Source organism: Callithrix jacchus, chromosome 11 (genome assembly GCF_049354715.1).
Source record: "Callithrix jacchus isolate 240 chromosome 11, calJac240_pri, whole genome shotgun sequence".
NCBI classification, from domain to species: Eukaryota; Metazoa; Chordata; class Mammalia; order Primates; family Cebidae; genus Callithrix; species Callithrix jacchus.
In genome coordinates this window covers 105,652,286-105,665,425 of record NC_133512.1, presented here as the reverse complement: position 1 = coordinate 105,665,425, position 13,140 = coordinate 105,652,286, and the positions used below count along the sequence as shown (strand labels likewise).

Genomic DNA, 13,140 nt, shown 5'->3' with positions numbered 1-13,140 from the left:
CCTACAGCTGAGAACCCCAAAGTTACCGGCCTGGAAACCATCATCATCTGCCATACCGGATTCCCCTTCTCCAGATCCTAATCCCTTTTTCCCCCCACTCCATCCCACCTCATCCCAGAAAGCAGCCAATATTTTCCTCCACCAACAGGCATCCCACACTCCAGCAGCTGCTCTGGAGACACTGACAGTCACACCTGGGTTTCCTTAAGCCCTGACACCTGATTCCAGCGATGACCTCCCCCCTCCTTCCCCCAACCCGGAACAGCAGAGCGGCTCTGCAGTCAGAAGTCCCTGGCTGACCCGCCAAGGCTTCCTGGGCGCGTAGGGTCGTTCTTCCACTTTCTATCCCCCTTAGACTCTCACCCGGAAAATGCACACCTCCTTACCGGGTGGTTAGGCTGAGATTACGTGGGATGAGACTTTAATTCTCCAAGCACCTATCCGGGGAGGCTTCTCCTTTAATCAGCCTTCAGCTGAATCCCTCAGTCCCATCACTTAATACTCCCAGCGTTAATTCCTCAAAATAACGCAGTCAGAGAAAGTGAACTTGGCCGCTAGGAAAGTTACCCTGGAGGAAGCGACGGGGAGCGAGGGCGACCAGGCGGGGACCGGGAAGCTCAGGGCGCTCGGTTTCAGGGGGCGCTCGCCCGGGGGGGCTTTCCTCCCCTCAACGTGAAAAACCTTCTCGCCCCCCAGATAAGAAAACAAAAGCCAACGTGGCCACAAACCGGATCCCCTGTCACTGGAGAAATGCAAACACCACTGTGGGGGCCCGAGACTCAGAGGGGAGGGGCGGGGGTAGACGGGGCCGAAACAAAGCGCTCGGGGCCGCTCCGAGAGGCCGCGCTCCCGCACCCAGCTGCGCCCCGAGGGAGGGAGATGGGGACGCGCCGCCTCTCGCCTTTCCCCAAGCCGGGGAGCCCGGGACCCGCGCGTGTGCGGGGCCCGGAGGGCAGGTGCGCGCGCAGCGAGCCCCTCCCCCGCGCCCCCAAGGCCCGGGGGCATCCCGGCACTAGCGCCCCGGGCCCCCGCGCGGCTCTCACCCGAGCGGGGGTCGAAGGTGACCACGAACACGGCCACCACCTGGTCCTCCTCCACGTCGCCCAGCTCCAGGCGCCCGGGCTGCAGCAGCACCTCCGGGGCAGCCGGCTCCTCGGGCTCCCGCCTCCGGGGCGGCTCCGCGGTCGGCCGGGCGCCCCCGCTGCCGCCCCGGCCCCAGCCTCCCGCCTGCGGCTCCGGGGCCTGCGGCAGAGAGACGGCGGGGCCCTCGGCCCAGCGCAGCAGCGGCGCCGCGTCTCCCTGCTCCACCATGGCGAGGCGAGGCGGAGCCGCCGGCGCGAGGGGCGGGGCGGGCGGTCTGCGGGAACCCCCCTCGCCGGGCCCGGCCGCCGCCTCCGCCGCCCAGCGGCTCTCGCGCTGCCGGGGGCCCTGCTGCGGAGGCGCCTTTCCCACTGAGCTGCGGAACCGGCTTTGGGAATCGCGAGCCTGTTCGGAGGCGTCCGGGTGCACGTCCACGTGTGGGACGCGTGCGGCCGGAACGCTCTTCCCCGCGACCCGTGCACCTGAGTGCGGGTGGAGACGCCTTCTCACCTAGGGTTCCGTGGTGTAGCTACCAGTGTGAGTTTTTATGTCACCATTTTTTTTAAGTCCCCTGGTCCTGTGGACCGTGACAGATATGCATTACATAATCCTGGATGTGTGGCAGAAGCTGCTTACAAGCAGGGGAGTGAAGCAGAGGCGCCCTGGCTACCCAGGTGTCTGCAATAGACACATCAGTGAACACTGAGAAGGGCCGTAGGGTTAGGGTTTGGGGATTTTGCACTTCCCTTTATGTTACAAACTAATTGGGGTGGAGATTATGAGTTTATTTCCTGGCGTATATACAGCATGAGGGTATTAGGAGGTGCTGGAGCATTTGTGGGGTGAGGGAATATTCCCTCATAAGATCAGGAAAAGGAAGTTGCTCAGGGGAGAGAAAGCCCTAAAGCTGATGGTTTTGGAAATTAATTAGAGATTTTCTATGAACCCCCATTTTATACTGAAAAAATTTTTTAAATGACTCAATCCATGAGGTAAATCTAGCAGCTAAAGTAACTCTTTCAGAGGAGATGTGTATAAAAATAGTAATAGCTATTAATATAGTACTAAAGGAGGTGGCAAGAGGAAGAGGTACACAATTCATCCAGGGTTCAGGAAGGCCCCACGATTTCCCGATTCTCAAAAGGACTCAGCAGAGTTGTGTGTTGGGAGTCACTCCAGGGGACGTTTATGGACATCTGTGTCCTACACGCCAGCAATGCAATGACAATGTGACTTAGCCCCTATCCCTAAGGAGATTATCAATGACTGCCCTAGACTGCCACTTCTATTCTAAAATCTGTGATGTAACAACAAAGAATGTACTTATGCAGCATTTACCCCGAAGAACAGGGTCTACTTTCATTATTTACGTATTTAGTTCAGCCTCTCCCCAACCTCACAAGGGCAAGTAAGTAACCATTCCCTGGAGTATGTAGACAGTCACTGAAATAGATGGGGAGACCCAGGAATGGTCCAGAAAAAAACACCAGGGCCAGGACATTCATGTGGTTCATTCGAGGGTACACCAGCCTAGGCTATATTCGAAATACTCCAGGCCAGATTCCAAAGCCCACTACTACAGAAGACCAGGCCATAGCCAAATTCTCAGGCTGAGACATTCAATTTTTTTTTTTTTTTTTTTTTTTTTTGAGACGGAGTTTCACTCTTGTTACCCAGGCTGGAGTGCAATGGCGCGATCTCGGCTCACCGCAACCTCCGCCTCCTGGGTTCAGGCAATTCTCCTGCCTCAGCCTCCTGAGTAGCTGGAATTACAGGCACGCGCCACCATGCCCAGCTAATTTTTTGTATTTTTTTTTTTTTTTTAGTAGAGACGGGGTTTCACCGTGTTGACCAGGATGGTCTCGATCTCTTGACCTCGTGATCCACCCGCCTCGGCCTCCCAAAGTGCTGGGATTACAGGCGTGAGCCACCACACCCGGCCCAACATGCAGACTTTTTCTTGTCATTATTTCCTAAATAATACAGTATAAGGACTGTTTACATTGTATTAGTATTGTAAGTAGTCTTGAGATTATTTAAGATATAGAGGGTGATGTGCCTAGCTTACATGTAAATACTATGCCATTTTATATCAAGGACTTGAGCATCCATGGATTTTGGTATCCACGGGGTCCTGGAACTAATCCCCATAGTTACTGAGGGAAGACTGTATATCTTAAAATAGATATATTTATGTTTACATGTTGAAATTATGCTCTATATCCATTTTGTGTTCTTTTTATCCTTAACATCAGAATATGAACATTTTGAGATCCTACTTAGAAACCTTTTATATGCATCCTTTTTGTTGTTGTTTTTTGAGACGGAGTCTCGCTGCATCTGCTCCAGCCTCCCTGTTTCCTAACATCGCAGTTGTACGTTAGAGCACATCAGTTGTAGTATCAGCCCTGTCTGCACTAGTATTTCCTTCAGCCCCACCAACTCATCTGTGCTACAGGTGCTTGTTGGTGTGGCCCAAGTTTAAAGCACAGTATGTCACATCCTGCAGAGATTACATTTATGTTGTGTCAGAAATGGCATAGGGATTCATAAAATGACGTAGACTTTCAAAATTACTACCTTTTATTTTTTCGAGATGGAGTCTCGCCCTGTCGCCCAGGCTAGAGTGCAGTGGTACAATCTCAGCTCACTGCAACCTCCGTGGCGCCCACCACTTCGCCCAGCTAATTTTTTTAAAATGTATTTGTGGTAGAGACGGGATTTCACCATGTTGGCCAGCCTGGTCTTGAACTCCTGACCTTGTGATCCTCCTGCCTTGGCCTCCTAAAGTGCTGGGATTAATAGGTGTGAGCCATGGTGCCCGGCCAAAATTACTACATTATTTAAAATCAGTATATACCTTCCTTTTAGTCATCTTAAATTTGCGCTGGAGTTGAAAATTAAGTTTGAAATCTCATAAAAGCTATTGATTCTGCAGTGGTGTCCATCAGGGGGATAAATAGAATACATAACATGCTTGATTCACTCTGGAAATTTGTAGAGTCTACTGTGTGCCAAGACTTGATCCAGATAATGGAAATAGAGCATCCAATAAGAGTTAAGCCCCTCTCCTCATGGAATTTAGATTCTGTTGCGGGTGGGGTGGGGGAGACAGACAATATTAAAAATGAACCATTAAACATATAATGTATGATTTAAGTATTCTTGCTGTGAAGGAATGTATCACAGGGCAAGGGGCCAGTGAATGAATGATGGGTGCTCTTTAGGGTTATCAGGGAAGACCTCTCTGATAAATGACCTTGGAGCACACACCTGCAGGAAGGGATGGGGTGAGTGAGGTGTGGAGAAAGGGTGTGCCTGCAGGAGCAAAGGTTCTAGGGCAAAACAGTGAGGAGACTAGAGCAGAATGCCTGATGAGGAAGATGGCAGGAGTCAGACAGGCTGGAGATGGACCATGTGGCCTTGGTGTGGGAGCTGGCTCTGTCTTCTGAGTGAATTGGAAGGCACTGGAGGATTTGAGTCCAGGAATGTCAGCATCTGGCTTATTTGAATTATTATTTGTTTTATTATTTTATTAATTTTTGAGACAGAATCTCATTCAGTTGCCCAGGCTGGATGCAGTGCCACCACCTCAGCTCACTGCAACCTCCGCCTCCCAGGTTCAAGCGATTCTCATGCCTCAGCCTTCCCAGTAGCTGGGATTACAGGCACCCACCACCATGCTTGGCTAATTTTTGTATTTTAGTAGAAATGGGCTTTTACCATGTTGGCCAAGCTGGTCTCCAACTCCTGACCTCAAGTGATCTGCCCACCTCAGCCTCCCAAAATGCTGGGATTACAGGCATGAGCCACCACACCCAGCTTTGGCTTACTTTTTAAAAGGATCCCACTGGTTACTAGGTGTAGAATGGAAAGCAATGAGGCAAGGGTGAGAGTAGGGGATGTCCTTGAGGAGGAGGCTATTGCCTCCAGGGAAGAGGCAGGATAGGACTGAAAGGATTTCTTATGGATTTGATGTGGGGTTGCAGAGGAGAGGAATACTTACTTGTTTCCATTTCCCGACATAGTAAATATCACAGGATGAGTGGATGTGATACGAAGTTTTGGACATGTGAAGACTGCAGTCCCTGTTAGACATCTAGAGGCAATTTGATCAGGCAGTTGCAAATCTAAAGTCTAAGAGAAAGTTTGGTGACTTGGATATACATTCAGAGGCTACCAGCTTATAGTTGGTGTTTCAAACTGTAGGCTGAGTGATATTCCAAGAAAGAGAGGGTATACAGAGAAGAGGAAAATTTAGGGGAACTGAACCCAGAGGTCTCTAGACTCTAGACTCTAGAGGTCAGGAAATAAAGATGAGTGAGCAAAAATATTCAAGTACTTTATGGGCCAGTTTAAAAAATATGTGTATTTCTGTGTTTGCTTGATTACATTTAAAAAGTTTATTTTAAACATTTTAATGAGTCAGTATTTGGGGCAAAAGTTAAGTGATGAAATTGCACACAGGACACACTGTGCCGCAGTCGCCTCCTCTAACCCCGCCATCCCTTTCTCCATCCTTAGAGACAGCCACTTTTGACAGTTTAGCTTCAGTTTCTAGCAGTTACCTCCTGTGGAAGAGCTTAAATTCTTCTTTACCACATTTCAAAAAATCATAAAACATTTTATTTTGTTTTATGAAGGTAAAACTTCAATGTGGGAACCTTTTGATTGGATCAGAAGGATGAAGAAGTAGCTGGAGATGTTTGACCAAGTTACCAGGGACTTCCAGAGCTCATCCCGTGGAGCACAGACAGTAAGTCAAGACTGAGCATGGCAGACAGATCCAGCCCTGAGAATGTCTTTTTCATACCTGTCATTTCTTCCCAGTGAGGCGGTATGTGTGATGTAGGAAAGGCAAACACACACACACACACACACACACACATACACACCCCGTACCACACACACATGCACACACACACACAGAGAAAGATCTTTTTTTTTTTTTTGAGACGGAGTTTTGCTCGTTACCTAGGCTGGAATGCAATGGCATGATCTTGGCTCACTGCAACCTCTACCTCTTGCGTTCAAGCAATTCTCCTGCCTCAGCCTCCTGAGTAGCTGGGACTACAGGCGTGCACCACCATGCCCAACTAATTTTTGTATTTTTAGTAGAGACGGGGTTTCACTTTGTTGACCAGGATAGTCTTGATCTCTTGACCTCGTGACCCACCCGCCTCAGCCTCCCAAAGTGCTGGGATTATAGGCGTGAGCCACCGCACCCGGCCGAGAAAGATATCTTATTCCTGTGCTGTGGCTGGGGGGCTGGCCTTGGTGTGGGTCAGGCAGGTGACCCATTACCTGTTCTAATTTTAGGGAATCTGCGAATGATCACAGCCCAACTGTTACTAACAGAGGAAAGGTCAGACTAGTGGGTCCATACCATAGTTTTAAAGTATCTGCTCCTTAAATTATCGCTGGGATATCACCAATCTCTATATTGCTGGGACATCAGATCAGAAATCTGTTCCTATTCTAAGAATGCTATGTTTTGTATGAGTAGACAAGGGGTGTATTTCTATTGTCACAGCTATTTTGATGATTAATCTCTAGTAATAGCAAATGGGAAACATTGGCAAGAGAAGCAATTTGTTAAAATCTGTTTGATTTATTCATCAAATAAATTTATAGATTTCAAATTAATAGAATAACCTAAGGGCTTTTATTAATGGCACCAAAGTACCCATGGGTATAATAGATTTTCACTGATTTGCTTCAGAATACCTCAGCACTCACCCTCAATGAAGTTGCACATATGAACAAAATGAGCCTGTAAAGCCACACATAATTTTTGAAGCTAGATTATGGATACACATAAGGACTCATAATATTTTCTTTATTTTTGCTATGTTTGAACATTTCCGTAAGAAAAAGTTAAATGAAAAGGAGGAAAGTGTTAATAATAGACTATTAGGCTTTAAAGCAACCTCCAGGTTTTATTTACTTAGCCCATAATCTTTCCTTGGAATTCTGTCATGCCAGCAATGTTACCCATGAGATATAGCCTTATGAGCACTTTGAAATGAGAAATGTGATGGGCAAATATCAAGTATTGTTAATGATTTATGTAATTATTATAGGATTCATCACAGCTGCAGGTGGCTGCTTCTGTATACTCCCTCTTAGGAGGCGGGGAGGAGACCAGGAAAAGGTCCCCCTTAAGGTTCCTGGGTCTGCTGACCATCCTTGTCATAGGAACAGAGCTGTGAGGAGTCAGGAGCACTAGAGAACCCTGGTTTCAATGGATCCACATCCACTGCAGCGGCCCCAGTCTGCACCTGCTCAGTGTCGCTGCTGCTGACCGATTTGTTCAGGGAGCTGGAGAACATATGCTGGTCATTAAATAATGTCTTCTCTATGTTACTGCAAACTTTCTTTTGTGTAGTTGAGGCAACACTTTCAGTTGTGATGAGAGATTGAACAAAACAAGAAGGCATACAATTTTAAAGCTGGCAGGACCTTAAAAACACTGCCTAGTCCTCTCACTCAGCCGTGAGTTACAGATGACTCCTTCAGATCTTGACAGGGCCCACGGGCCCTTGTCTAAGAAACTTCTTCTCTGGTTTGTTGCTTCTATGAGGCACATTCTGGTGATAACGGCCAACATCCATCAGCCTGGAGTTCTCTCAACTTTATTTCTGGTCTTCAAAGTCCATGGCCAATTGTCTCGAGGCCCAGAGAGCCATGGTTAGTCTAAGGTCGCTTTATAAATAAGGGTGATCCTGGTCCTGGATTCTGCCAGATTCCTAGAAAGATTGACAGTGAGTGTCATTTCTTGCTTGGGAAACCAGAATTCACAATGGTTTTCAATGGGGCAGTCCCATCAAATATATGAGAATTCAGCAACACTATTTCTTCAGAGTTGGAATGACTCAGTCCTAATTCAGTCTTAAATAAATAATGTACTGGACCTTTACTTAGGCCTGTTTAAGTGTTCTTTTTTTTGTTGTTTGTTTTTCTAACAATTCGCTCTCCTGACTGAGGGGACAATTAGGCCAGCGCGTTCTTCCCTGGAGCTACAGACTCTCGCATAGCTCATTTTCCACGGCCTTAGCCTTACTTTTACGAAGGAACAGTCTATCCAGGAAGGTGAATAAAAGTTTCCACCTCTTGCAGATTTGAATAGACAGATTTTCTTGCTTCTGTTCTTCTCATTTCATAGGCCTCAGAACCAAGGTCTGGTCAGAGTGGAGTCCAGGTGCTTCCTTATCACTCAGCAGTGTGTCTGCAAGGGGAGAATTCCCCTCAAGCACATAGTCTAGGGAACTCAACCCGAGATGCAAGGTGGGCTTCCTTCTTGCATATCTTACTCCTGGGAACTTTGCTTTCCCCCTGTGCAGCAACTCCTGACATATTGAAAAAAAAATTCCAACTTTGTTTTTAAAAGTCAAATACAGAGTATTTTAAACATGATTGAAATATATAAATTTATTTCCCCAAATTTATCCAAAACCAATTTATTGAACACCTACTATGTGTCAGGTATTAAGGGGAAAACCTTTCCTTTTCCTCTTATTGCCATAGATGACATGGGTCCCCCTTTTAACACAGCATCTCAACTATGACCTGAAGCTTTATGCCTGGGATGGATGCCTATGAGATGAACATTCACTGAAGCAAAGATGAAATGTTTCACAATGGAAAGAGGCTAAGAATGAAGAAAAGGCTACAACATGACCAAAAAAATAGTGAGGCCATGGGCCAGAGGCCGTAGGGATTCCCTTGGGTCATCAAGATCAGCAAGGCCATCAAGATTCTTACTATTTAGTTGTCCAAATCTGGGATATCTTTTTTGTACTTGTTATTCATTTCTTATTCTGAAGACTTAGCCACAGTCATTACCATCTAAGTGAGGTTACATGAAAAGGTGAATCGTGCAAGCTTCGAACAGTATTACTGCTGATAACATGAGATCTAAACCACTGCAATGGCACAGCTGCCTCCCTAGGCAAACAGTGCAGTCATAAATAAGGGTAATCACCAACTATTGCAAGGGAGAGAGAAAAGGCAGCAGGAAAAAAAAAAACACCTGGTCAACTTGGGTAATACCCAATAAACCAGCCCCTGTGCCCTGCCTCCAGGACAGTAATATAACCAGTGTTTCGAGTCAGTCCTATATCACTGAGAGCAAAGCCAGCCTCTAGCTAGCCTGGAGAGGCAGGAATGAAAACCATGGAATGGCAGGGGAAGCTGATCAACATCAAGGCTATAGAAAAGAAATCCTATGACCTGGCTTGCTGATTTGTAAACACGATACTCCTAGGCTGAGAATTCCAGTTGATAATAATTGCATTACTGGTAACCTGCAAATTCTCGTTTTCTTTGATGATTCCGTATTTATTGGCTCCTGAGTCTCTGACAAAGGTGGGCAGTGAGTTACTGCATTTTGTGAATAGTATTTTACCCCCTGTTAAATTATCTGGGACAGTTTGTGTGGGTGGGAGGGTGTAGGGAAGGGCCAAGGAAGGATGAATTGGTGTGTCCACCTACAAAGGGCTGGAGCATGAGGAGGCTTTGAGCTGAAAAAAACACTTTCAAGTCTCCCCAGTTACCCTCTTTGGGAGTTCTGGTTGGGAATGGGGAAGGAATTAGGAGAAAGTGGTGGAGAGATCTGTGAAGAGAGGGAAATGGAAGAGGGGTGACAGGTAGCAAACACTATGAAGAGAAGGGAAGTAGCATTTGTTTTAAACTCATCAAACTGCCTTGATTCCTGTCTCTCTTCGGGCCCATGTTTATCATGTAAACAATTCCTCATTTGCAGTCCTTCTGAAGCCTCCTCAGGGGCACCAGTGTATCATTTTCCTTTTTCAGGGAAAACTCTCACATAGTTTTCTCCTAGAGTGTAATATCAGTGAGGCTTTTTTCCTTTTACTTTGGATATACCTATACAGTGTGTAATAATTACCAAAAAATTAACACACCCATGCCCACCCAGAATTGTTCATTTAATATCTGAAAGTGTGTGCCCTTTGATCAGCATCTCCCCACTTCCCCTGCCTTTCCAGATCCTGGTAACCACCATTCTACTCCCTCCCTCTAGGAGTTCAATTGTTTTAGATCCGCCATGTAAGTAAGATCATGTGTCTGTCTTTCCGTGCCTGGCTTATTTTACTTAATGTCATGTTCCCAGGTTTAGCCATGTTGTCACAAATGGCAGGATTTCCTTTTTTATGGCTGAATAATGTGTGTGTGTGTGTGTGTGTGTGTGTGTGTCCGTGTCCACCACATTTTCTCTATTCAACTGTCCATGGATATTGAGGTGGTTTCCATAACTTGGCTGCTGTGAATAATGCTGCAGTGAACATGGGGGTATTTTTTGAGATAGTGATTTTACTGCCTTTGGCTATATAACTGGAAGAGAAGAGGGAGAGCTGTATTATATAATAGTTGTTATTTTCTTCAAAGAGTTTTTCATCCTTCTCATGGGAGCTTCTCTGAGAAAGAAATTAAATAATGTGTACTAAAGATATTAAAAAGCATTTTACAAAATAAGGCATTTTTGGCAAAAGCCATTGCCATTTTCCAGTGATCAATATCTGTTTCTATGTGTTGCTGATCTTTCTAGCCTTTCTTTTGTCAGTTTAAATTTTTGTCAAATTCCCTGGAAACTTTAACTGCTAACAGCTAACAGCTGCAGGAGGGAGATGCCTGAATTAGGGCAGGTGTGTTTGGCACAGAGCTAAGCTGTGTCTCTATCAGGGATATAAACTCCAGTCAAGATACGTTAGAGGCTGTTTAAGGATCATTATGATAGCCAGGTGATGCTAAATTGTAATTGTAATTACCTGCTGGTAGCCATTGGGTGTGTGGGGAGGAGAAGGGAGGAGAGGGTGATCTTTATAAATGGCAGGTGTAAAGAGTAAAAATACTTTCTTTTCAATAATGAACTCATTCCCAGATTGGCTAATGGGTATTTTTAAAGCCATGCTAAATTAAAGAAATCCAAATTTCTCACTACTATTTGGTAGCCCATGGGTTCACTGTGTGTCATATCCAGAAGAGTTCTATACATGAACTGGATTTAGTTGATCTGAGAGTCACTGGAGCTTTCTTTAATCAGAATGGAAATCAGGATAAGCTGAGGTCTTAAAGCTTTGTGGTACTTAAGGGAGAAAATTAACACTGTGTCTTGTAGCCGTTAGTTGGTAGAGGGAAATTCAGGCTACAGTCGCGAAACCTGCAGGTTAAAGTATTTTGTCCTCCTAACTTGTGTAGGTTCACAGTGTTCCCTTCTGATAGAGCTTTTTGCCTGTGTTGTAAAGTTCTTTGGCTGAGATGGGTGACAAAGATACTAACGAACCAAGACAGAAATTAAACTTTTCCTATTGTGAGGAGGAGACTGAGACTGAAGGGCAGAAGAAAGCACAAGAAAGCAGGGAGGCTTCGAGCCAAACCCTAGAGAAAGGTGAAGTGCAGGATTCAGAGGCAAAGCGTACACCACCTCGGACTCCCCTTAGTAATGTGCATGAGCTCGACACATCGTGGGAAAAAGACAAAGAAAGTCCAGATCAGATTCTTAGGACTCCAGTGTCACACCCTCTCACATGTCCTGAGACACCAGCCCAACCAGACAGCAGGAGCAAGCTGCTACCCAGTGACAGCCCCTCTACTCCCAAAGTAAGTAAGGGGTGGGGAACAAGGGACCCAGGTCGCCAAGCTCTGCTCCCCTGTAGTTTAGCTGATAGAGAAAGTAGACTCGTGTATATGACAGTCACCTCTAGACTGTGTATATCCTCAATTGCATATTTATTGATGAAAATGAAAAAGAGATTAAAGTTACCAGAAAATGGACAGAATTAAATGTTTTTCCAGTTGTCTTCTCAAAACCATTGGTGCCAGTAACTATTTGCTATTGGCCACAAACAAATCTTAGGTAGAAAAAACTTACTAGTAAAAGAATATTGGAACTGGGAGGAATATTGAGATTTAGAGCTCCACCTGTGCACTTTACATCTGAGCAAATGAAGGGCCCAAGATAGGAACTATCTCATAGCTCAGCCAATGTTAGAGACAGGACTAGAAACCTGATCGTTTTGGCTTAGTCTATTGTCTTTTCCATTATGCCAACTGGCTCTATTCTTTGTGTGATTATTTACTAATACTCTCTAATATAAGAATGTCCACACTCACTGTTTGAACACATTCATATCTCTTTGCTGCTGCTCCTCCCAGAAGAAACTCCTCTCCCCTCCTTGGTCTAATGAAATACAAATTCTTCTATTATATGTCAGCAAAGAAGGAAACGTGTTGATACTTCTTTATAAGCTGAGGATGGCAAATGAGCAAGAGTCCCTAATAGCATATTCCTTTGTTCTTGTTGTGATGGGTGTCCTGTTGCATTGTTCATGTTATTAAAGCCACCGTTGGGACAGGGTTGCCTCTAATCAACTCCAGTGCCATGGTGTGTGATTCCTAGGCTTGGTATTAGCTTTGCTTCCTGCTGGCTCAGCTTGAGGCACTTAAGGTCATCATAATAATATCTGTGATTCTGACTGCGGCACAGTAGTTGTCAGTGGGTCTCTTTAGTACCTGCTGGGGGTGGGTACCAGGTATACCAGGACATTCTAAGCAGCTTGTGAATTGTAGACAAATTAATATGCTCCGATGTCTAGCTCTAGGTTTTTCAGTGGTCACAACACCAACCAAATAATCATCCATTTATTTTTTGAGAATGTCCTGTAGGTAAGGAGCACATAATACAGTCTCTGCCGTCAAAGAGCTTACAGTCTAGCAGTGAGAGAGGAGTTATGTCAGTAGACATTATGTGATAAGTGTGGTCAGAACCCTCTGGACAGATACACAGTGCAGTGATTAGGAAAGAAAGAAAGGTACAGGACGGGCAATGAAAGTTGGTCCCGTTTTGATATATGGGGGAGAATGGGCTGAGAGAATGTGGCTTTGAGTAAGAGTACTCAGGGAAGAGAACATGACATTCATTTGATCATTCATAGCTTACCTGAACAGCGGGATGTGTTAGCAGACCCTCTGAGGGCAACACACATTTACTGCCTTCAAAAAGAGCCCACAAAATGAATAAAGAGTAAACAAATGAAACAA

The 13,140-nt window shown here is 45.6% G+C and overlaps 2 protein-coding genes across 11 annotated transcripts in view; one reads left to right on the top strand and one right to left on the bottom strand.

The window, feature by feature from the left end:
• Positions 1 to 1,661, bottom strand: part of DENND11 (DENN domain containing 11) — a 42,130-nt gene extending 40,469 nt beyond the window's left edge. For 2 of the 5 annotated variants that reach the window (XM_035254561.3, XM_035254563.3), the window contains exon 1: positions 1,044 to 1,324. In XM_035254561.3, the coding sequence (XP_035110452.1) occupies positions 1,044 to 1,311 (268 nt within the window). In that variant the 5' untranslated portion in view covers positions 1,312 to 1,324. Of the gene's footprint in view, positions 1 to 386; positions 967 to 1,043; positions 1,325 to 1,590 lie in introns of those variants that run through there. The other 3 variants (XM_078343610.1, XM_035254564.3, XM_035254566.3) reach the window with 3 other exon arrangements.
• Positions 1,375 to 13,140, top strand: part of WEE2 (WEE2 oocyte meiosis inhibiting kinase) — a 31,864-nt gene continuing 20,098 nt past the window's right edge. For 5 of the 6 annotated variants that reach the window (XM_078343614.1, XM_035254567.3, XM_078343612.1 and 2 more), the window contains exons 1-2: positions 1,375 to 1,617; positions 5,724 to 5,836. In XM_078343614.1, the coding sequence (XP_078199740.1) occupies positions 5,783 to 5,836 (54 nt within the window). In that variant the 5' untranslated portion in view covers positions 1,375 to 1,617; positions 5,724 to 5,782. Of the gene's footprint in view, positions 1,618 to 2,463; positions 2,489 to 5,723; positions 5,837 to 13,140 lie in introns of those variants that run through there. The other variant, XM_078343611.1, reaches the window with a different exon arrangement.